Source organism: Xyrauchen texanus, chromosome 7, assembly GCF_025860055.1.
Source record: "Xyrauchen texanus isolate HMW12.3.18 chromosome 7, RBS_HiC_50CHRs, whole genome shotgun sequence".
NCBI classification, from domain to species: Eukaryota; Metazoa; Chordata; class Actinopteri; order Cypriniformes; family Catostomidae; genus Xyrauchen; species Xyrauchen texanus.
The window spans coordinates 14,334,032-14,357,970 of record NC_068282.1 but is presented as its reverse complement, the minus strand read 5'-3'; the positions used below and the strand labels follow the sequence as shown (position 1 = coordinate 14,357,970).

The 23,939-nt window shown below is 38.2% G+C and overlaps 1 protein-coding gene across 1 annotated transcript; it reads left to right on the top strand.

Moving 5' to 3' along the window:
• The first annotated feature begins 383 nt into the window (after positions 1 to 383).
• gata2b (GATA binding protein 2b) lies at positions 384 to 15,338 on the top strand. Its single transcript, XM_052129696.1, has 6 exons — positions 384 to 456; positions 773 to 1,067; positions 1,973 to 2,494; positions 3,266 to 3,408; positions 13,742 to 13,867; positions 14,262 to 15,338. The coding sequence occupies exons 2-6, from the start codon at positions 812 to 814 to the stop codon at positions 14,493 to 14,495; spliced, it is 1,281 nt and encodes a 426-aa protein (XP_051985656.1). The 5' UTR covers positions 384 to 456; positions 773 to 811; the 3' UTR covers positions 14,496 to 15,338.
• Positions 15,339 to 23,939: the final 8,601 nt, after the last annotated feature.

Here is a 23,939-nt window from a genome sequence, read left to right as displayed (position 1 = left end):
AACAGTGGGGGAAAAACCCTAAAGTAAATTAACTCCAAATGGCAAAAATGAAAAGTGAAAATTATTTGACATTACGTTTTTTCATAGTAGCCTAGCCTATAGTTTTCTTTAGGTGGTAATAAGTAGTAATAACAGTTTCAGGAGGTTGAATGGTGAAATGTGAATAAATTACTTGTTAGCAGCGCAGAACTAACGAAACGAACGGATAAAAAGCTGCCTAGAGTTAAGTGGAGTTTCAGGTGTCACGCTGGACAAAAGACGAACTCTAATTGGCTAGACTTGACCTTGGCGGGAGGAGTCAGCCCTTAGCCTCTGTCTCATATAGTCTATTGCATATAAGTTTTTTGAGCAGTTGCTCGTTTGACGTCCTGTGGCATCATTCCCGACGCTTATGAAGAAAAAATAGTGTTCTGATACACGCGCGCTGATCTGGAGCTGGAGTGACAATATAAGAAGGTCGGTTCTCGCACTCTTTTTACACCCAAATAACAGGATTTGGTTTTACATATTAGGGTATCTATCGTTAAAATGTATATCAGTTCACACAAGCACATATAGCTGAAGTAATCAGTTATTAAGTGTGATATTTGAACGCGCGAGATCTCAAGCTTCAAATCTTGTCTCAATATTTTACAATGAATTCATTTATGTTTACGCTCTCTGCGGTATGCTAAATAATTTAAATTTAACGGCGTGGAAAGAAAGGATACACATACTCGGGAAATTAGCCTTCAAGGTGGATAAACTTGGAATATCTTTTTTAACCGCACAGCACAATTTGCTTGCACGTTCAGCTGGAAGGCATCTACAGATGGACCTCCCGGCGGAACCCCTGTGGATGATGCATGCCCAACATTCAGCCTTAATGGGTACCCCAGATTCAGTGCTTCTTCATGCTGGTTTAGGGCATCGTGTCTCGGGATTTAAGGAGCCAGGAGCCCCGTTATTACCACCAGATGAGGTGGATGTATTTCTCAGTCATTTGGACTATCAAGGAAGCCCCTGTTATCACTCACATGGAGCCCACTCATACACTCGTGCACGAATGTCTTACAGTCAAACACATGGTGAGTAGGCCTGGAGCACTATTGTCCTTGGAGTATTTTTTTTAACAGTTGTCTTTTAACCAGTTTTCAGTTGCCTACTTCAATTTTTGCATTAGTTGAGGATAAATGAACCACTTTCCATAAAACTGACGGTTATATTTCTTGGTTCACCGGGGTATAAAAAAATAGTAGCCTACTATTTTTTAGTTCCCAAGAATAATCTCCAAGAGAATCACTATTTAAATAGTTAATACAATTAATAATTAGTAAGCTGTTATGCTGGTATAAATATTAATATTGTGAAATAATTTTCCTTTCCATATTTAATAAACGCTTAAATGTGTAGCAAATGTTTTGTTTGAGGGTTGTCTTTCAGTAATAAAGTTTAATTAAATTGAAATATATTGCTTTGACACACGTTTTCTTGTTTTCTTACCTGTGTCAAGTGTATGTGGTCCTTCAAATTGCAAGGGGTTTGTTCGATTTACAGAGATTGTTATCGATTGCAAGCCATCTAGTCTATAAAGTGGAGAAATTGGTATTTGAAGAAAACTCTAATAGAATTACCCACAGCTAATGATGAAATTCACCCCTCTATTGAGCGCACGCTCTAGCAGAACGAAATATGGGCTTTGAGAAAGTTATTTTGTCAACCAGACTGCTCCGGTTTAAGACATTTCGCGCCGCGTTTGAATCGGAATCGTTATATCGTGTATAGATACAGTGTTATTAAACGTCATATTGTTATAATACTGTTATAACTTTTGTAGCTGTGTTTAAAAGCATTAGTATAACGCGGAGAAAATCGAAAAAGTAGCCCATTTACTTGATACTCAGGCGTCTTGACCACCTTTGTCATGGAGTTGTCTGCCTCTGCACATAGTAACATTGCGTGTTTACAAAATTCTACTAATTATTTTTTGCAGCTCGGCTGAAGGGTGGCGGAATGTGTCGGCCCCACCTTATCCACTCTCAAGAACTTTCGTTATTGGAGAACAGCAAGTCGACCCTGTCAGTGGCCCAACACCACAATAAATGGGCCGTCAGCCACCAGGGTAATGCTGAAAACTCAAGTGGCCTGTACACGGGTACCGGTTCTACCCCAGGTTCGATGCCTTACCTGTCAATGACACAACACTGCAGCCCTCAGCTCTACTGCCTACGCCCTACTCCACCCAAGGACGCTTCCTTGGACCCCGCGTGCACTGCTTCTGTGATAGACACTGGGAAATACCATATGCAGCTCGTCGATGGAATGAAAGTGGAGTGTTCTAGTCCAGTCAGTACTAATCTGGCGCAGACTACGACACATATAGGCCTACTTTCATATTCCGATTATGCTTTTGCAGGAGAGCAGGACTTCTCCGGCAGTGTGTTTCATAACAGAAGTCTGGTCGGGAGCAGCACGAGAAACGTGACGCCAAAATGCAAAAGCTGCGCTTTTTCAGGTAACATCAGAGGTCATAGTTCATAACAACACCATCAGATGTTGAATGTCTAGCTTTAAACATCTGCTGCTTGTAAACAATTAGGGCACACTTACAGTATTGGTGTAACATTGTAATTACATTAAGTAACTTACTTGCCTACTTCATAAATATTTTATGGAGTAGCTTGTAAATACCTATTGGTTTTGTTATTGCAATAAATTATATAAATATATAATATGGACACTGTAATGTGTTACTATAATGTGGTGACTGAATTATCACAGCGCAGTTTATGCGTTATGCATCTGCAAAATAAAAATATGACACAAATATATATTTTTTAAATGTTTCATGTTCAGTTCATTTTCTGGCACTGCTCCTTATAACATAGTACTCACTTAAGAATCATATTTTGTATTTGTCATTTAGTGGGATCTGTTCATGAAAATGATAATATAAGCAAAAAAAATTATTATTACACTAAGATGGACAGTGAATCAACTTTCATGCTATTGAAAGATGTGCTATATAGTCTGGTACGCACCTTGTGCCAAATGGCTGGAGTTATTTCTTGAACAGTTTTAAAATTTGCACATCTGTCCTTTTGTGTTATAAAATATTTTGATATGAAAACTGGTTTCACACTTTCATAAAACATATTACGTATTGTAAAATGTGATGTTCCAGTGCACAATCACACTACACATTCATTCCACTCTGCATAAGTTGCTTAAAGTTATTTCCTCTTTCCTCATTTTGTGCATCTCTGTGGAAAATGTATGGTGGAAGGGCGCGAATGTGTGAATTGTGGAGCAACATCAACTCCTCTGTGGCGAAGGGATGGAACAGGTCATTATCTGTGTAATGCATGTGGACTCTATCACAAGATGAATGGCCAGAACCGACCACTCATCAGACCCAAGAGGCGACTGGTAAACATGTACACCTTTGCATGCAAATACTTGCAAGCACACACAGGTACAACACAAACATTGCATAGAACACTGCTCTAAAAACCAACTGATAAAAAACGGTCATGTTTTTAATGGCTTGCCCGCTAACCTTTTACCTGCATTTCCCCATATATTTGGGAGATTCCAAAGTTTTCACTCCATGACAAGCAAAGAAAATTAAGCACTACGAATTCTTCATCTAGACAGTCAGGAGATAAATGCTAATAAAACACTGATCATGTTTGTAGAGCTCTTGACAGTAATAACATTTACAGAAACTTTTTCTGAGTAGTGATTCACTTTCACTTACATTGTGCCTATTTGATGTACAGTATGATGGTTGTATTACATGCACTGACAGAGAATGGAGAAAAAGAAAGAGAAAGTCTTGTGTGTGTGTCTGTGTGTTTGTGGGTGTGTGTGTGTAATGGACCATTGAGTTTCCATGGCCTTACTGACAGGCTTAAATGGCAAGTAGAATTCATTAGCATGAATAAGTGTAAATTTGGCCAGAAATCATATACTAATTTTATTCCTGGTAGGCATATCATCTTAACTTAATTTTAATATTTAAATTATAATTTTCTATCCACCAAAGTAACTTTTTATTATTACTATTAGCCTATTAATATTATTTTAAATAAACCAGTGTGATTTTAAATTTTATATTCATAAAAGTTCATAATAGTTGAGTAGCCTATTGTTGACGGAAACATTCAATCTGACTGGTCAGATCTCAATCACACTTGATGCAACAGGATTAAAATATCCCAAATGTAATGCAGCGTTTACGCAATATTTTGCCTTGCCACTGTAACTTGACGAGGTACAGTTGTAAACAAAATACAAATTACAAATGCATTATGTTAAATTTTAAAGAATATGCCCAATACTTTGATATTCTACTAACCAAAGCTGTCACTACACGACACTCAAGTAACAGATGAAAAAATTATACTATGCAGACATCTGCAGAAATGCTACTGTGACTGAAAATGAAGGAAAACACCTAATAAATCAGCTTGAAAGTTACTGCCTCTACGGATTTAGTTTGACTCTACTTTCTGAATGTTTTAGCTGTAAATTAAACTGACTAGCTTTGGTTCTCTTGCTTTTATTCAGTGTGTGACGAGCACTTCTGCATCAGCTACAGGTCATATATTTAAAGAGTGCCTGCAGAGACAGGTCGGTCCATTTGTTTCCGTGGCAGGATGTCTGCCCGGTACCGATAACTTTGTGAACTCTTTTGACATGTGGAGTGTCTATTATAGCTCCTTGAGCAACACTTCACAGGTTGGGGCAAAAAAGAAAAAATGTTACACAATGTTACGGATTGGAACTGGGTTTAACTTGTGTCTTTTTTTTGAGGGCGTAATTTTAGAGTTTGACGTAAAAACTCTGACCAGGGCCTCATTTCCCAAAAGCATCGTAAGCCTAAATAGATCTTAAAAACGATCATAGAAAACATCTTAGAATTACGGTCTGTTTCCCAAAAACATCGTATTCCAGGTTCAATACATGTTAAGATAAATTGTCAGCATTTTTGGCATAATGTTGATTACCACAAAGAAACCTATTTGACTCATCCCTTCTTTCTTTAAAAAAAAGCACAAATCTGCGTTATAATGTGGCACTTACAATGGAAGTGAATGGGGCCAATTTTTGGAGGGTTTAAAACAGAAATGTGAAGCATATCATTTTATTTATAAAGCATTAATTATTATGTTAAAACACATGTAGCCTATTATTTGAGATGTAATGTTGTTTAAATCATCATTTTTACAGTCGTTTTAGGGTTTAGGGTTTGTTGACATTACGATGTCATAGCAACAAAGTTGTCTAATTGGCTATAACTTTAAACAGAAAAGGTTGGTAAGCAATTTTATCACACTAAAATCATGTTAACACATATTGATTACATCTTGTGGCTATACATTTAAAACAGTGAGTATTTTAACATTTACGAATTGGCCCCATTCACTTACTGTATATTGTAAGCAAGTCAGAATACATTTTTGTGGAAATCTATATTTTGGCACAAATGCTGTCAGTTGAGCTTAACGTCATGGTTACTGTTGTAACCTCTGTTCCCCGATGGAAGGAACGAGACGTTGTGTCGACTAAAGTGACACAAGGGGTCTTCTGAGAGCCTTGTGTACCTCTGAACTTGAGAAAAGGCCAATGTCAAGTTGGCAGACAGAATTTGCATGCCCCGCTCCTGGACATATGTGTATAAAGGGAAGCGGGCGAGCGACTGTCAGACAGGTTTTCTCTGATGAGCTGAGAATAAGGTTACGCCGCATTGCAGTGGTAGGGATAGTGACGTGGCAAGGGGAACACAACGTCTTGTTCCTTCCATCGGGGAACAGAGATTACAACAATAACCATGCCGCAAACCAATCTTGATGCCGAACGCAGGTTAGAATTTGCCTCTGCTTGAGCATTTTGAACGGGAGTCTGTGTAAAGTCCGGTTGAGAACTCGCAAGTCCAATATTGGCCGCAACCCACCGCCTTTTTTGGGTACGATGAAGTAAGGGCTGTAGAAACCCTTCTTCATCTCGGCTGGAGGGACAGGCTCTATCGCATCCTTGAGTAGCAGAGTGGCAATCTCTGCTCGTAATGTGCTGCCGTTTTCGTTGTGCATCGGAGTGGAGCGAATACTGCTGAAACGAGGTGGGAGCCTGGTGAATTGAATCGCGCAGCTGAGTCGGATGGTCCTGGCCAGCCATCGCGACGGGCTGGGAAGCGCAAGCCATGCGTCTAAGCTCCGTGCGAGGGGCAGTAACGGGACGTTTTGGATGTACCAGGTGGGGAGCAGGTAATAGTGCATCGGGAGGCGAAAGCGCGTCCCGAGGCTTGGGTGCTGAGTAAAAACTCAAAGCACTTACCTTGCACCTGGCAGGGGGTGGGTTGTAGACAGAGGACGGGGTCCTATAGGGACATCCTCGAGACTCGTCAGCGCTGGCCTGCCGGTGCTGGGCAGTTGTTGGTCCGGAGGCCAGATGGCCGGGACTGCAAAGTTTTGGTTCCGGGGTGCTGTGAGAACAGCGCGCACCGGTCTGCTGACCCAGGAAGTGAGGGAATTGCTCTTTTATTGATAATTTGGGTACCGCTAAAGAAAAAGGGAGAACTGAGGATTCTCCTACCGGCCCTCCACTAGTGAACGGTGTGGTCTTGCTACCAGTTCCGGAGCAAAGGTCTGGCTTCCTGGGTGCGCTGTCTCAGGAACGTCTAGGCGTCTTACGGGCCTTAGAAGAGGTCCTGGAGACTGGGGGCGTACTCCGCCTGCGGGGCGCTCGATGTTGGGGCTGAGAGCTGGGCCCAGGTTTAGGCGGAGCTGCCGGTGGTTTCTTCGCAGGGGGTGGCCTGCACTGCGACGGTGCGGTATGATGTGCGAAATGGCCTCCGTCTGCTTCCTCACCGCCGAAAACTGCTGGTCGAAGTTGTCGATGGTGTCACAGAAGAAATCGAACTGGGAGACGGTGGCGTTGAGAAAGCGGCTTTGTTAACGTCGTGCATCTCGACCAAGTTCAGCCACAGGTGGCGTTCCTGGACCACGAGGGTGGCCATCGCCCGCCCGAGTGCTTGCGCTGTGACCTTCGTAGCCCTGAGAGCGAGGTCGGTGGCAGAGCACAGTTCCTGCAGCACGTCAGGATCAGGACTACCCTGGTGCAGTTCTTTGAGTGCCCTGGCTTGGTGTACCTGCAGGAGAGCCATGGCATGCAAGGCGGAGGCGGCCTGTCCAGTGGCGCTGTAGGCTTTCGCAGTCAGTGAAGACATTGTCCTACAGGCCTTGGAGGGGAGTACCGGGCGGTCCCGCCAGGTGGCGGCATTCTCGGGACACAGGTGTATCGCAACCACCCTGTCCACCCGAGGGACCTCCGTGTACCCGTGGACTGCCCCGCCGTCCAGGCTAGCGAGAGCGGACGAGCAAGGGGGTCGGTTCCGGGCATGTCATCATCCAGACCTGGCTCCAGGGATGAGGCAAACTGGCCGTGAAGCGAGCCGCTGTCGTCCCGAGCGCAGACGGAAACAAACGAGCGTGCCTGGGGGCGGCTGGAGTGGCATTCGTTTTAAGAAATGAAAGCCGTGACCGCAACGTTGCCATGGTCATGTCCTCGCAGTAAGAACATGAACCATCCACAAACACTGCCTCAGTGTGATCACTATCCAGGCACACGAGGCAGCGTCTATGACCGTCGGATCTGGAGAGATACCGGCTACATCCAGGAACTACACAGCGCCAGAAGGGCATCTTTAAAAAGACGCGTCTTGAAAAGTACGTCCAACGCTCGCTTGTGTATGTTGCTCTTTTACAAGAAAAAAATATTTTAGAGGAGAATAAACTCTTTTAGAGAAATCAAACTCTTTTAGGAGAGAAGCGCTGTCGAAGCGCCCAGGGGCAGAGTCTGCACAGCGTGCAGAGAGGAGAAAGCCGCTGGAATGCACCGTCAGATCCAACAGAAAGCTCTCTTGCAGAGAGGTGGGTGAAGCAGTCGTGACATACAGCTCGCTGATCACATAACCGTTCGGCGCCGAAGAAAAAATCTGTCTGACAGTCACTTGCCCGCTCCCCATCTGACACAACGCAGTCGAATGAGTGACAAAAGGGGAACTTAAGAGCATTGTTGTTAGTATTTGTATTGTTTATTGATCAATAATAATAATAATAATAAACTGATGAGGATCTTAAGGACTTTCTTTTATACAGTTAATGTTGAGATTCTTACACTTTATGCAGTAGAATACAATGTGAGAATACAAAGTACAAGGTACTTTCATTTTACATTTTATTTACTTTTATCTAAATAGAATATATAGAGGTCTACTTATCATATCAATTAGCCTTAATTTAATAAGGCTATCTATTGTTTAATAATATATAATGATATGGTTTAAAATAAATGCATAAAATTGATAAATAAATGACTGAATAAATAATTAGGCCTAAATCAATACATTTGTGTGCTTGAGTTGGTACAAAGTGGCAGCAAGATTGTTTTACCAATTAAATTCAGAAGTAATGGATATGTTAAGGGTAATTTTGTTTATCTTGGCTTGTCAAAATGTCTTGACTTGTCCTTCCTCCTCTTCTATAAACTCCTCATCTTCCTCTCAGACACTCAAGGGTGCCCTCGCCCACACCACAATGTAAATGTTCCTATATTGCAGACTGCAGCACTCTACTTTGCACTCTGCCAACATCATGGAGAACCTCCTGATATTAAATATATGCTTGATCATTGGCATGATCATTCAAAGGGCCTCTGTGGCTAACCGCAGTTCATTAACATGTCCGGAAGCAAAAAACCTTAGCCAGTGACTTTCAAACTAGCCAGAAAAATGTAGTACAACACTGAAAATATTTAAAGGTTTCATTACCTATTAATTGAGCCTCTAAGAATATAATCTGTTCTTTCATTCAGTTCTTTCATAATAGCCTACTTCTTTTTGCAGTTTAAAAAATGGTAGTTTCAGTTAATTTGATATTTAGCTTAAGCAATGCAAATTTTAGGCCTACTCTTTTCTTTTTCTGCAGCACGCAAAGCTGCATTCATTTTGTAAGACCAATACTGCTGGAGTGCTTGAAGTACTACTGTTAACATTAAGCTCTGAGGAAAAACTTTTATGTACATCCAGCCTACGTTCATATGGAAAGGGTAGAGGACCTTGCAGGTATCAAGTCTAAATTGTATGTCATTCCATAAAGGATTTGTACTAGCAATCTTTATGTTATTGCTATAGGGTCTTTAACCAAAACTCTCTTCATCAATCTTTCAGTATGTCTTTTGTTATTAACAATTTTATTGATTCCAGTCACAAATTAAATAAACATGACAGAAAAAATGGAATCAGATTATATTAATCTAAAAACCAAGTTAAAATCTTTCTCCCATAATCTCTTGAGAGAAGTTGAAGCTCCATCCCCCAGACTCTGAATTAACAGGAAGTAATTCACTGGTGCCTCATGACCTTTTCCAAAAGAAGTAATCACCACTCCCAGAGTATCTGCTGCTTTAGGGGGGTGTATGCTACTCCCATAAATAGTACAAAGCAGGTGGCGCTGTAAATACCTAAAGAACTGAGATCTGGGAATTCTAAAATGTTGAATCAAATTTTCAAAGGATCTCAACACTCCACTCTCATATAGGTCACCATAGGTCCCTCACAATCCACTCTGACCAGCAGAAAGAGGACTTATTAATACATAATTTTGAGTTCAGCCATATGCTTGAGGCAACATTTAAATAAATGTCCGAATTAAACACTCTGGACACTTTTGCCCATACCGTTTTGTAAAAGCTTATGCGCCACACCTCCCGCCGTCACCCCTGGAAAATCAGCCTCCTTTCTTATCGCGGTTGCTAATGGTTCCAGGGCAAGACAGAACAATAATGGAGAAAGAAGGCAACCCTGCTGATTGCCCCTATTCAGGGTAAAATAATCTGAAATTAATCAATTTGTTTGTACCGCTGCTACAGGGTGTCTATAAAGTAACTTAATCCATACAATAAAAGTATTTCCGAACCAATATATTTCCAAAATCTTATAAACCCATTCTACCTTATCAAATGCTTTTTCAGTTTCAAGTGAGATGGCAGCGACCAGAGTCTGATCATTCGCCACTGTCCACATAATATTGATGAGACGCCTAATGTTGTCAGAAGAGCTGTGGCCCAAATAAACCCCACCTGATCTATATGTATATGAGCTGTCATAACTTTATTTAATCGGTTAGCCAGAATTTTGGCAACATTTTTACATCTAGCTGGATCAGGGATTGGACAGTAACTTTTAAGAATCAGACTGATCATGATTGGAGTAAGCTTTCCATTCTTTAATGATTCTATATAAACTTCTAACAAAAGTGGAGCCAGTTCTGTAGCATAAGATCTAAAAACTTCAGCGGAAATGCCATCTGGCCCAGGAGCCTTGCCAGTAGGCAAGGCCTTAATTACATCGTCGAGTTCCTCCAAAGTTATCTCAGAATCAACGGAATTCTTTTGCTCAGTCGTCAATTTAGGGATTTCTAATGTTTCTAATAACTTCATTAGTAGATCAGTAAAGATCAAGATATAACTCTTTAAAGGCATTATTAATATCAATGGAAGAGATTTTCAAACCAGCAGATTTCACTGAGGGAATGGTAGAAAAAGACTCTCTCTGCTTTATAAATCTAGCCAAAAGCTTCCCTGCTTTGTACCCCTACTCAAAGTATGACTGTCTTGCTCTGAATAACCAAAACTCCACTTTCCGGAGTTTGACAAAAAAGTATTATATCTGTATTTCAAACGGGTCAATTCTGTGAGGCCTTCAGACGACATTTGGCACTTCAGCTCTGCCTCTGCCCTTTTAATATTCCTTTCCAACTACAGGAGTTCTCGTGCTTTGGATGTTTTGGTGAACGAGGCATATTGTATGATCTGACCCCTAAGAACCGCCTTAAGTGCCTCCCAAGCCACACCCACAGAAGATAATGAGGACCAGTTGGTCTCCATATAAACATTGATTTCAGTCTATAACATTTGTTGGAAATCAGGATTTTGCAAAAGGTATACATTAAAGTGCCAACTATATGATTTCTTTTTCTCCGTATGTGGCAACATCTCTAAACTCACCAGGGCGTGATCTGAGACTAAGATGTTTCCAATTGAGCAATCAAAAACAGATGAAATGAGGGACCTAGATAGTAAAAAAAAAAAATCTATTCTTAAATAAATCTTATGGACTGATGAAAGAAATGTATGGTCCCTACCAAATGGGTTCAAAAGTCTCAAAATATCTGTAATCCAAGATTTTTACACATCCTGTAAAGTGGCTCTAGGGGGCTTACACACTTTTGCTTCACTATGATCAAGACTGAGTCCATCAATAGATTAAAGTCTCCTCCCAATATTATATCACAAGGGGTGCCTATGGTTCACAGTGGCTTGCAACATCCCTTCAAGATCTATAAGAAAGCCCAGGTCATCAGCATTAGGTTCGTATATATTAGCCAAAATCAAACTTTGCCCCTGAATTTCTGCTAAAACTATAATGTCAATAATAGAGACATTTGAATTGTTGATGTTTACTTATCAGTGTAATGACTTCCCTGCTCTTACTTGAGCCAGCACTAAAGAAAACATGTCCACCCCATATCTTCCCAAATATCTATATTATATACGATAACATATCATATTTCTTACGTTTAAGAAGAGAAATAACCTTCCATCTTTATATGGGGTGCCCCAACCCATTCACATTCCACATGGAGAGAGACAGTCCACTCATATTAACAGTAGACATTTTGACATATTAGAAAAAATTGATTGTGTGTCAAATATAAAATTATAAAGACCACATTCCAACATTAGTGCAACAATCAAACCCCAAACTTCCCCCGAACCAAACAAACAGAAAAAAGAAAAACGTGCGCCCATCCTTCTAAACTCAAACATTCCATGTACGAGGCAATTTTGCCATCGGATTGCTCAAGTTCGGTGTTTCTATACAAATTTTGTGAGACAGAATTAAACAGAAGATAATCTATAAAACAAACTCCAGCCAATAGGTGGAATAAACACAAACAAAGTGTAGATTCAACTACATAAATATCCCGAAGGTGTGCTCCTCAAAACAAACTCCAGCCTCTAGCGGAACCAGCACAAAAAGAAAATAAATATAGGCCGTTCAGTTTCCTCGGACAGTCAAACGAATGATCAGTGAGTCGGCCCATTCGACTGCTACATGAGTGCAAATAATGACCCAATCACTCCAATGTCCTGCTAGAAATACTCCACAAAACATACTCCAACCAATAGGAGGCATAAGCACAAAGAATGTGCAGATTCATCCACAACACTGTCCCGAAGGAGTGTTACCACACAAAACAAACTTTAGCCACTAGAAGGAACCAGCACAGAAAGACCTCAGACGGTCAAGTGAATTTTCAGTGAGTCATCCACTTGGCTGCAACTGAGTACCACAAAATAACTTATGACTTATGAAGGACATCGCTTGCTGGGGACATGTAAATATTTTATGGCCATCCTTAGCATCTATTCTTAATTTGGCCGGAAATAGCAGTGCAAAAGTGACCTTCCGCTGAAGTACGAGTTTCTTGCCTTCCTTGAATCGATCACGTTTCTCTCTTGTCGAATTCGTAAAGTCTGGGAACAAGAAAATGCCGTGGTTCTTCCAAGAAAGCCTTCCTTTACTCCTTGCCTTGCGTAACACGAGATCTTTATCGGATGATCTCAGAAATTTGGCCAGAATTGATCGGGGCCTGTCTCCCTCAGTGGATCGCCGAGCTGGAACCCTTGTGCTTAAAGCTTATGTCGTGCAGATTCGGAAAGAGCCTGTCCTGGAATTTCATCATATTCTGACCTTCTTCGTCCTCAGGAATTCCAACAATTCGGACTTTATTCCGCCAGTTACGGTTCTCCAAGTCCTCCAACTTCTCCCAGAGGTGCTCCAAATCCACGTTGGTCGCTAGCGAATTAGCAGCTAATTCCCTCTCTGATGACTCCAGATAATCTATCCGTTTCTTGACATCCCCCACTCTTGTAACCACCTTAATGAATTTCGTCTCCATAGCAGTGATCAATCAACGTATTACAGCAAGATCCTCCAAATCAGCAATGACCTTCGTCAGCATTGCCAACATGTTCAACAATTCTCACTGAATTGCCCTCACTTCTCTGGCCAAATCGGCTCCAGGGCTTGCGGCCCGCTCGGGGGCATCAGCTTGAGCACATAAGTGTTTTTTAATATCTCCAGATTATGAATTCTTCGACATATTGTCTTCCTAGAACAGTTAAGGATCAGGGTGTATCAAATCTCCTAAAAAGTATTAAAACTAGCATAGTGCGCTGAGCTCGACGTTCACACGTCCGAACCTTGCATGGAGTCACGTGACCCTCCAACCTTTCAGTATGTCTTTAATGCTCACAGTGAGATGTATATTTGCAACGCTTAAATGTCTAATCTAAATATTTATTACTTTCGTAATATTAAATTTATCATGTATCATATATTATTTTTGAATTTCAGTGTTTTATTGGAGAGAAACAAGCTTTTTTTAAATGAACCTTTTTAGATTAACTTAAAATTTACTTTAGATAACTTCAACAAAAACGTTTGTAAACATGCCATTTCAACTTTCAAGCCAGAGCATGCAAATTGAGTTTCAGGCTTATTTCTATTGGACGTCAATCTGTTTTTTCTTCCCTCTTCCTTGCCCCATTTAATTTTGTTGTTCTTTTTATGTTCTGTTATTGACCATGTTCTTCTACTTTTTCACTCTCTGTGCCTTTGTGTCTTATGCAGTCAGCATCTAGGCGAGCAGGCACCTATTGTGCCAACTGCCAGACAGGCACCACCACACTTTGGAGACGTAATGTCAATGGAGAACCTGTTTGTAATGCCTGCGGTCTGTACTACAAACTACACAATGTGAGTGGCACTGACACTTTGTATTGACAGAGAACAGCAAACTGATTGATTGAATTTTGGATAAGCAATACAACATACAACATTTGATTACTCATTTGTCTTTCTAAAATGCATACTTGTAAGGGCTATACGTTCTCAAACATGAATTGCTTAAAACTGACTTTGTTTGCACCTAAACATTAGCTGTTTTTTATGTTAAATTAGCAGGCTATCTGTAAATAAATATGTCTATTAGGGGGAATATATATATATATATATATTTTTTTTTTTTTGCATTGGCATGATAGGCAATATTCTACAGATAGGTTTAACACAGAAGGAATTTCATTTTCAAACTGGTAGTATTATTGTTGTACAAATGGTGTACTATATCTCTGTATTTTTGTGCATTCAGGTGAACCGGCCCATTACTATGAAGAAAGATGGGATTCAGACCCGCAATAGGAAAATGTCTAGCAAACCTAAGAAGAGGAGAGTGGAAAACTTTCCACAGTGTGACAGTTGTGTGCAGGATAAACCATCCACATTTACCCACATGGCCACTATGTCCCACTCCTTTAATATGACCCCACCCATACAACTACATTCTGCATTCAGTCACACAAGCTTAGTCACTGCTATAGGCTGAGAAAAGATACTATCCTTAATAAAGGGATAGTTCACCCAAAATTGAAAATTCTCTCATCGTTTACTCACCCTCATGCCATCCCAGATGTGTATGACTTTCTTTCTTCTGCTGAACACAAAGGATTTTCGAAAAACTTTTTAGCAAAATGTGAAAGGGTACCAACATTTTGAAGCTCCAAAAGGCACATAAAGGCAGCATAAAAGTAATCCAAACATCTCCACTGGTTAAATTCAAATCTTCAGAAGTGACATGGTAGGTGTGCATGAAAAAGAGATCAATATTTAAGGCTTTTGTTTTTATTATAAATTCTCCTCCTTGCCCAGTAGGTGGCGGTATGCATGAAGATATAAATTCATACACATCTGGGATGGCATTAGGGTGAGTAAATGAGTAGAGAATATTCGTTTTTGGGTGAACTATCCCTTTAAAACATAACTAATAAAACACTATAAAATTTATGTTTCAGCCTTAAATCTTAGTTCTTATGAAAGACACAGTAAACATGCTTTGTTCAGTTTTTGATAGACAACCAGTTACAAACCTGATGCACTTTATGTAGTTGATTCTTATTTTATCGCTATTTATTTTAAGTCAATCTGACTGTACACCAAGAGTTTAATTAATAAGGCAGATATTAAATGATAATCAATAGGCCCTATTTATTCAAATAGTTATCACAAAATAACTCTTATGCCAGATTAAAGTCCCACCAAATCCCAACATTTGCTTTATTGAATCTAATGGCACTGCACTCTATCTTATGGAACTGTAAAGAAGGAAGGAGAATGTTTTTTCCCAGATGACAGTTGCTCTCATACGGTTTCAACTGCAATTTTAAGATTAAAATATAAAAAGTTTGTAAGACTCTTTAAATCATTCATGTTATTATATAATTATTGCTTTGATTTCTTTCTTTCTTTGTTATTTTCAAGCTTTATATACAAATGCTTATTTTAACATCAGTATCTTCATAGTATAGGCATGCATTAACACACAATACATATTACAATCAAAAATAATCTTTTTTTTTACTGCGTACCTGAATTTTGGTTAATAAATGATTTAAACACTATGTTTATATTTCATGACTTCTTGATTTATTTGCAAAAATGTACTAATGCTGAAGAGGAGTTGCTACAAACATTAAACAAAAGGACACGTGTGGCCTTACAGAGCCTTACACAAACACACACAGCTAAAGAGCTTATCAGCATCTTGACTGGTCTGAAGCAGTGAATGAAGAGCAGGACTCTAGAGAGATAAGTGAAAATGGAGAGATAAGATAAAGATAAAAGAGCGGAGAGAGTCTTCAGGCTTTGTGTTTGGGAAGACTAGAGGCCAGGATAAAACTGGTCTTTTGTCATGTCAACTGGTCTGTGAAGTGAAGTCATTTTAATTTGTAGCACTTTTCACGACATATATAATTTAAAAGCAGCTTTACAGAAAATGATGCTTTAAAAGAAAAATAACCTGTAATATATGTTATGTCTTAGAGTCATATTTGTGCGGTTTGATAAAAACATGGTTGTAAATTTTGCCTTAAAATAAATAAGTAAATAATAATTGAATTTAGACCCCCAGTGAGCAGGAGATTGTGGCAAGCAACACAAAACTCCATAAGATGTTGGTTAATGGAGAAAAATAACTTTGTGGGAAACCAGACTAACAGAAAATATCAATACAGTCTTTTCTAGCACTCTTGATGGTGTCGCCCCCATTAGATGAATGAAAATTAAAGAGAAAAGCCCCACACCATGGTACAATGATCACACACACATGTTCTCAAGAGACTAGCCTGGAAAATGGAGCACAATTGGAAGAGTACAAAATAAAAGCTGCCAGGTCCGCATATTTTATCAAACTTTCAGAAAACAACCACAATAATCCTAGGTGTTTATTCAGTACTGTGGATAAATTGGTTAGGAAAAAGCTTCGACTGAACCAGATATTCCATTGCAGCACAGTAATAATGACTTTATGAATTTCTTTACTGATAAAATTGAAATCATAAGAAACAAAACTGGAATTATGCAACCATCTGCCATAGCACCTCAGAAGAGATTGTCTCATATTATTCCCTACAAGCAACTTCAGTCCTTTGCTGTCATAGGTCAGGAAGAGCTAACATAACTTATAAAAACATCAAAAGCAACAACATGTATGTTAGATCCAGTGTTAGACAAAGCTCTTAAAGGTGTTTACTGTAAATTCAGAAACTCTTCTTAATATTTGTAACTCCTCATTGTCCTTAGAGCATGTCCCAAGAAACTTTAAGCTGGCAGTTATCAAACGTCTTATCAAGAAACCACAGCTTGAATTACAAATGACTTTATTATTTGATCGCGGCTGCATTTTTCTTCTACTATATTGTGATATTTTCTAGGCATATTTTCAGTTAATATCTCAGGGATATGAGGTCATCCTTCACTCAAATTGGCCAGCTATCAGTCTTTTGTGGGTCTCTCAGTATCTCATCACTTAATCAAAGCACCATGACTCTTATGTCCCTGTATATCTTTATCCTAAATCTCCTTGCTTTTCTATACCCTTAACTATACTCTTTCAGGCTAAAGGTTCCATAAATCTGATTCTTTCTCAGTTATAAAGAAGAGGACTTAACATTAAACATCTGCAGAAACACATACAATAACATGACCAAAATAACAACAACAAAAAAGAAAAAAACAAGATAAACCTAAATAAGTAAAATAGCCAGGACATACTCCAGTCATTTTAAGATCCCTTAGCACACATCCAAAGATGCAAAATAATCATATTGATTAAGCATATTAATTTCACACTTAATACATGATATAGGAAATTATTGTAAATAATAATTATTGTTTGTTTATTGTAGTTAACATAGTATTTGTTAAATCTGACCTATCAGTTGTAGCTATTTGCAAACATTCAGTCTGAAAACTGGGACACAACAGCACTCTCCCATCCAGCACAGGCCAAACAGCATTCAACCCATTCCATTCACTCTTTTCTTCTGCTCTCCTTATCTTCCTGTTTAGCAGGTAAATTAATTCACCCTCTGTCTCTGGACAATCACTTATTTAAAATGACAAACGGCAACTGTGAGCACTGAGTTTCCCATTCCAGGGGCAGTTTGTGTCGTGTGGGGAGGAAAAAAGGTGTGTGTGTGTGAGAGTGTGTATGTGTGCATGTTTTATTGACATCCTCCTGGGACAGGGTAACAGATCTGCTTAATTCTCTCTCCCATCATCTCTTTTGCACTCTTTTTGTCCCTGTCCTGGAGGTTTTGTCCTGAGAGAAACCTTAGAGGTAGGAAAGTAGGCCGCAGGCAGGAGGTTACTGGATCTAAAGAAACACTCAATAAGATATTTACAAGACCTACATTGGAAATATATATATGTGTGTGTGTGTTTAAAATAAATAAATATGAATTTCAAAATTTCTTAGTATTTAGCATATCCCTGTTTTGCTCTAATGACAGCATGTACTTGAGCTGGCATGAACTCTACAAGTTTGTGCAAAATCTGAAACCTTGTTTTCCCAGCATGACTTGAGCAGCCTGATCTTAAGGGAATTATGTGACTGTGGCAACATTTTGCATTACATGCAGGGGTCAGTACAGTTCGGAATGGCGTTCCGGCATCTTCGATTCCAAAAATAAAAAAATGCTTGTTTGTCAATTAAGTCAAGTCATTTTAATTTTCACAACACACATCGTTTCAAAGCAGCTTTGCAGGAAATCATGCATTAACAAAAAATTAAACTGTAGTATCTGTAAAGTCTTAGAGTGATCATTATGTAGTTTGATTAAATATGATTGCAAATTGTTTATAGAAATTAAATAATTAAATAGTAATTGTATTTAGAACCCCTGTGAGCAAGCTGAAGGCGACTGGCAAGGAACACAAAACTCCTTAAGATGTTGGTTAATGGATAAAAATATCCTTTAGAGAAACTAGGCTCAATGTGGGGGCCAGTTCCCCTCTGGCTAAACAACATGAATATAATGCCAATGTTGGTTATTTATATGCAGTGCAAGTCATTGTTTTAAATTTGTAAATTAAGCGTTTTAGTTTTTTTTTTACTTTAAGATTAATGACTAATGTCTGCTTCAAGTCAATCCTGGATTAACTGCAGAAGTTCACATTGATGCATTGTCCTTTGTTAGTTGGCTGATGAAGGCTTTTGTTGGCAATTAAATTATAATCTATGTATTCCATTTCAAGAGTGTAGTCTATCATTAGACAAAGTGATGCAGAGATTAATGAGTTCAACCTGGCCGGTAATTTCGGTGGGGTCCATCCTAAATCCAAGGTTCAGACAGTGGCATATGATGTATCCCATGTCTTACAGTTGGAGTTGGCATCAGTTAATCCTCTGAAGTCAAAAGACTGAAGTGATGTCTGGCTGTCACTGGCTGTAGTTTGTCGTCCTCTTTCAGCATCATTTGGCAGTGGAGTCTGACACCAAGCAGGAACAGAGCTGGATCTGTCTGAGACATGGTAACAAAAAACTTTATATTAGCGTAGATGCCATTCAATTTTATGCAGAGTTATACGATATATGATCATGATGGATGTTTCTGGAAGACCTAACTAAAGCAGCCTAATTGTGAGTTGAAGGATAAATTAGGTGTATGCCTGGCTAAATAGATTAGTCTTTAGTCTATACTTAAACTGAGTGAGTGTGTCTGCATCCCAAACAGCCATAGTTTAGGAGCAAAGTATGAAAAGGATCTACCTACTTTTGTGGAATTTGACAAGCCAGAATTGTGTGATCGTAATGATCGTGACGGAATTAGCATGTCAGAAGGTCACTTAAGTACTGTGGAGCTAGACCATTCAAAGCTTTGTATGTAGTTAACAGAATTTTTTAATTAATACGAAATTTAACAGGTAGACAATGTAACGATGATAGAATGGGGCTAATGTGATCATAATTCTTGGTTCTAGTCAGAACTCTAGTAGATGCATTTTGAACCAATTGAAGTTTATTTATTGCTGGACATCCTCCCAGTAATGCATTCCAATAATTTAGTCTTGTGGTCATGAACACATTAATTTTTGGGCATCGTCAACAGAGAGCATGTGTTGTAATTTAGCAATATTTCTCAGGTGGAAGAATGCTGTTCTACAAACATAAGAAATTTTATTTTCCAAGGATAGGTTGGTATCAAATATAACACCTAAATTCTTCGCTGTAGAAGATGACGTAACAGTACATCCATCGAGAGTCAAATGATATTTTAGCTGCTTATTTTAGAGGTTTTTGGTCAAATCATTAGTACCTCTGTTTTGTCGGTATTGATACACTGCTAATTTGGAGAATTTTCATTGGGTATCATCGGAATAACAATGGACACTTATTCCATGATCTCCCAGAAGAAGCATGTATAAGGAGAAAAGCGGAGGCCCTAAAACTGATCCCTGTGGCATTCCATACTTAACATTCCATCCCATTTATTGTTTTCTATGATGTGGTTTTTGTTTGATCCCTTTCACACATTCCATCTCTATTTAGCGAGTGTACTTGTTCAAAAATATTTCAAGTTCATTTTGCTTTACGCTAGTCAGTTGTGGATGCTGGTAGAGGCAGAATACGAGAGTGGCACCAGACCGAGCGCCCCTGCACAGATGTGCGTTCAGCTTCGGTTCCGCACCGTGGTTTGATGTCTGATTCATAGAAATCACGTAATATGGAAACAACTGCTCACATGTTTCTTAGATCCACTGATATGCAGAAAGGATTTGCTTAGTTTTGTTTAAAAGCTGAATACCTGATGGGGTTTTGAATTAGGAATCAATCACATCCAAAGCGACATCAGATCAAAATATCGCAGGCCTGCAACTTGAGAAAAAAGATCACTTGACCAACACACTGTAAAAAGGTTTCACTGTCATTTGTATATTGATGTGTACTCCATTTTTGTTGATTCAGCATTTATTTTGTTTTTGGTTTTTCTAGCAAATATACAGTGGGATTCACTACAGTGAAAATGCTTCTTCATGAGGCAGTGAATAATTGAAACTCTTATAACTTAATGGAAATGTTTTCATTAATAATTATATTATCAGAATTCAAATTTGAGTAAAAGGTAGTCGGGCAGAAGGTGTTTGTTTCCCCATTAAGAACAATGTGCATTTAATTTTAAATTGTAACATTAGATATAAATTCATCAGTTTTTATATGATGACTCCCAGCGGGCTAGAAGGTAACTTGTCCCAGCCGTCATCTGATTTTTATAAAATGTATAAAATAACATTCTTAATTTTTTTTTTTTTTTGTCATCAACTAAATCAAATTGTCCATATAATTATGTATTTTCACAAATTAAGTTGAATAATGACATATAAATAATGATCAAATGACAAATCATTCAAACAGAATCCCAGTCAAATCGATTCATCTGAAAGAAAAAAAACTTCTATGAATTACATACCAAACAGGCCTATTAATAAATCCATATTTAGACACCCATGTATTTTATTAAAACTTTATTACACTGTAAAGAACAAAAAGTTGAGTAATCTTAAAAAGTAAGGCAACCAGCTGCAAAGCATTTTTGAGTTTACTCAACTTCAGGCAAATTAGTTTTACCAACTTAACAATTCAAGTTGGATCTTGAATTGTTGGATCAAGTTAGTTCCATGAACTTAATACAAAAAGTTCAGCGAACTCAAAAATATCAATGATCATTAAGTTCAATAAACTTGAATTTTTAAATATAGCTGTTCATAATTTACAATATTCTTGAAAATAATACAATACAAATTATTTTTAAGCAGATCTATATTTCAACATAAGATTATGTATGAGCCCCACAAAGAAATCAAACAGTTGGTTTAACTTAAATGGTGGTGTAGGTTACAAGAACTTCAAACTTTTAGTAGTTGAATCAACTTTATAAATAAAGAAACTTTATCAAAGTGAACACTAATTACCCTGATGGTGACTTTAAACAAAACACAACTTTTTACAGCAAAACATAATTAAAAACAAATAATTAAAAAACAGATTATTTACATATCCTCATAGGTATAGGCATGCTTTGACCAAAAACACTTAAATAAATTCAAGGGGATTGTGGGTAGTGTCTTTAGCCACAATGCTTCTCAGGCGGGCATGGTTAGTAGCAGGTGCAACAATGTAAAGTTCATAGTGCTCAGCCTTACAAGATTCCCCCAGATTTTGACCCATTAATTTTCAAGACCTTTCCATGATTTCAACATATATTAACATATACATAACATCATTAAAGATATGTTGGAATCAAAGATTTAAATTCCCACATATTTCCTGATTTTCCATGGTAGAGCCTGGCTTTATAGACTTACAACAGTAAAATGTAAACTTCCATTTCACAGAGGTGCACAAAGTTTCAAATAGGTGGGGTGTTGGAGGGTCAGTGATCAAACGGAGTAAGCTCAAAGCCTGTATGTTCTTCCTTCAACACCAAACTTAATATTGTATGTGCTCACTGTTTAAAAATGTAAATGGCATACAAGTTGACTTAATTGGCTGTTTTAAGTAAACTTTAAAGTTCTTCCTTAGATAGTACAATCAACTTTTAAATTTTAGCTTATCTGACAAAATTGAAGTGTGTTCATTTTATTTTATTTATTTATTCTCACCTCTGAAATCCCAATTTATGAAGGCAGTTCTCAATAGAAATGTCCATTGTGTGTCACTAATAGTGAATTACATTTCTCCAAAACAGATCAGGTTAAGTTAAGGTGTATGCTTTATCGATTTTTAAATCAACAAAACCTTCCTCCCTATGCTAAACCTTAAACCTAACCAATAGTGTCACATACTACACCATTTTGTGGCACTTCTATGCAAGGGCATAGATTAGGGGTTGTATTTGCTTGTTTTGATTATTGGGGGTCACCTATACAAAGATTTATAGAGCTGTGAATGGGAAGATCAAATTATGAAAATGAGATGTAAAAAGATCAGACAGAGAGCAGGCCAGCAACAGATTTAAGATAACCTGGCTGCTAACAAATGTTTCTAAATGTGCAGCAAGAGACTGAAACGGAGAAGAAAGAAAGAGAGAGAGAGAGAGAGAGAGACTCCAGTCTTTTGAAGAAACAAAAGCATACACTTTTAAAACTATACCCAAACCCAGGCGGTTCCTACAGTGAGCTGCTATTGTGTTTTTATTGTTGTAACTGAAAAAGCCCATGAGGCTTACATGTAGAATGGGACTTTCTACAGTAACCCCAGAGCTGTATTGAGTGACAGTTAGGTAATTAGAACATCAACTGTAATTAGTATACTTTTTAAAACCCACACTACAATACACATTATCACACAACCCTCACTATATTCAATTCAATTCAGTTCAAAGTAGCTTTATTGGCATGAATGTAAAGAGTACAATATTGCCAAAGCAGAGGCTGTATAAAGACAGAACTACATCTATAATTAAATTTAGTCGAACAATTTAACAAATATAGAAATAATAATAGTCCACAATTCACAGAAGCTCTTGTATTGTTCTAAACCATAATTAGATTCAGGTTTGTGTAGGTGCCGGGCCAGATGGAGCATGTGTAGCACCATAAAATATACATTATTTTGATTCAGATTTTTAGAGTGCATTAAAATTTAAAACTGTGAAAGGTGAAACAGGGTGCGGGGGGTGGGGGTGGTGTTGATACTTCTGGTTTCTGTTAAATAATTGTGGCTATTAAACTAATTCAAGCCGTTAAACATAACACATTCACTTTTTGGATACGTGAACGGAATCATCATGCATACATTACTTATATTATTCTGGATTCAATAAAAGTTAAGCTCAATCAACAGCATTTATGGCATTATGTTGATTACCACAAAAAATTATTTAGACTTGTCCCTACTTTTCTTTAAAAAAGCAAAAATCAAGGTGACAGTGAGACACTTACAATAGAAGTGAATTTTTGGTGAGTTAAAGACAAAAATGTGAAGCTTATAATTTTATAAAAGCACACATTAATTCTTCTGTTAAAATTTGTTGAGCTGTATTGTTGTTGAAATCATAATTTGTACTGTCATTTCAGGGTTTTAGGGTATGTTGACATCGTCATAGCAATGAAGTTGGAAAGTTGGCTATAACTTTAGACAGAAAAGGTTAGTAGACAGACAAGTTTAGTAGGTGATTTGAACACACTAAACATCCGGTTAACATGCTTTTGTCTTTTGGCTATACTTTTGAAACAGTGAGTATTTTAACGTTTAGGAATTGGCCCCATTCACTTCTATTGTAAGTGCTTAATGCATAAGCGTAAAAGGCTAAAGATTGTAACCCTTACCCTCAGAAGTTTTCGTGCAATTGGTTAAGAATTGGTAAACAAAAAGTAAAGAAGTAACAGAGGTGATTCTGTTTTGAAAAGTTCAGGTCACACATATACACTTTCTGACCCATTGGACCAATTAGCCAGGGTGGTAAAAGCTAGCCACATAATTTAGCCACTA

Bases quoted from the DNA above. Each gene is read 5' to 3' on its own strand.
- gata2b (XM_052129696.1), top strand. From the start codon at position 812: ATGGACCTCCCGGCGGAACCCCTGTGGATGATGCATGCCCAACATTCA. The intron at 1,068-1,972 runs GTGAGTAGGCCT...TATTTTTTGCAG, and splicing joins GTCTTACAGTCAAACACATG to CTCGGCTGAAGGGTGGCGGA. The intron at 2,495-3,265 runs GTAACATCAGAG...GTATGGTGGAAG, and splicing joins CAAAAGCTGCGCTTTTTCAG to GGCGCGAATGTGTGAATTGT.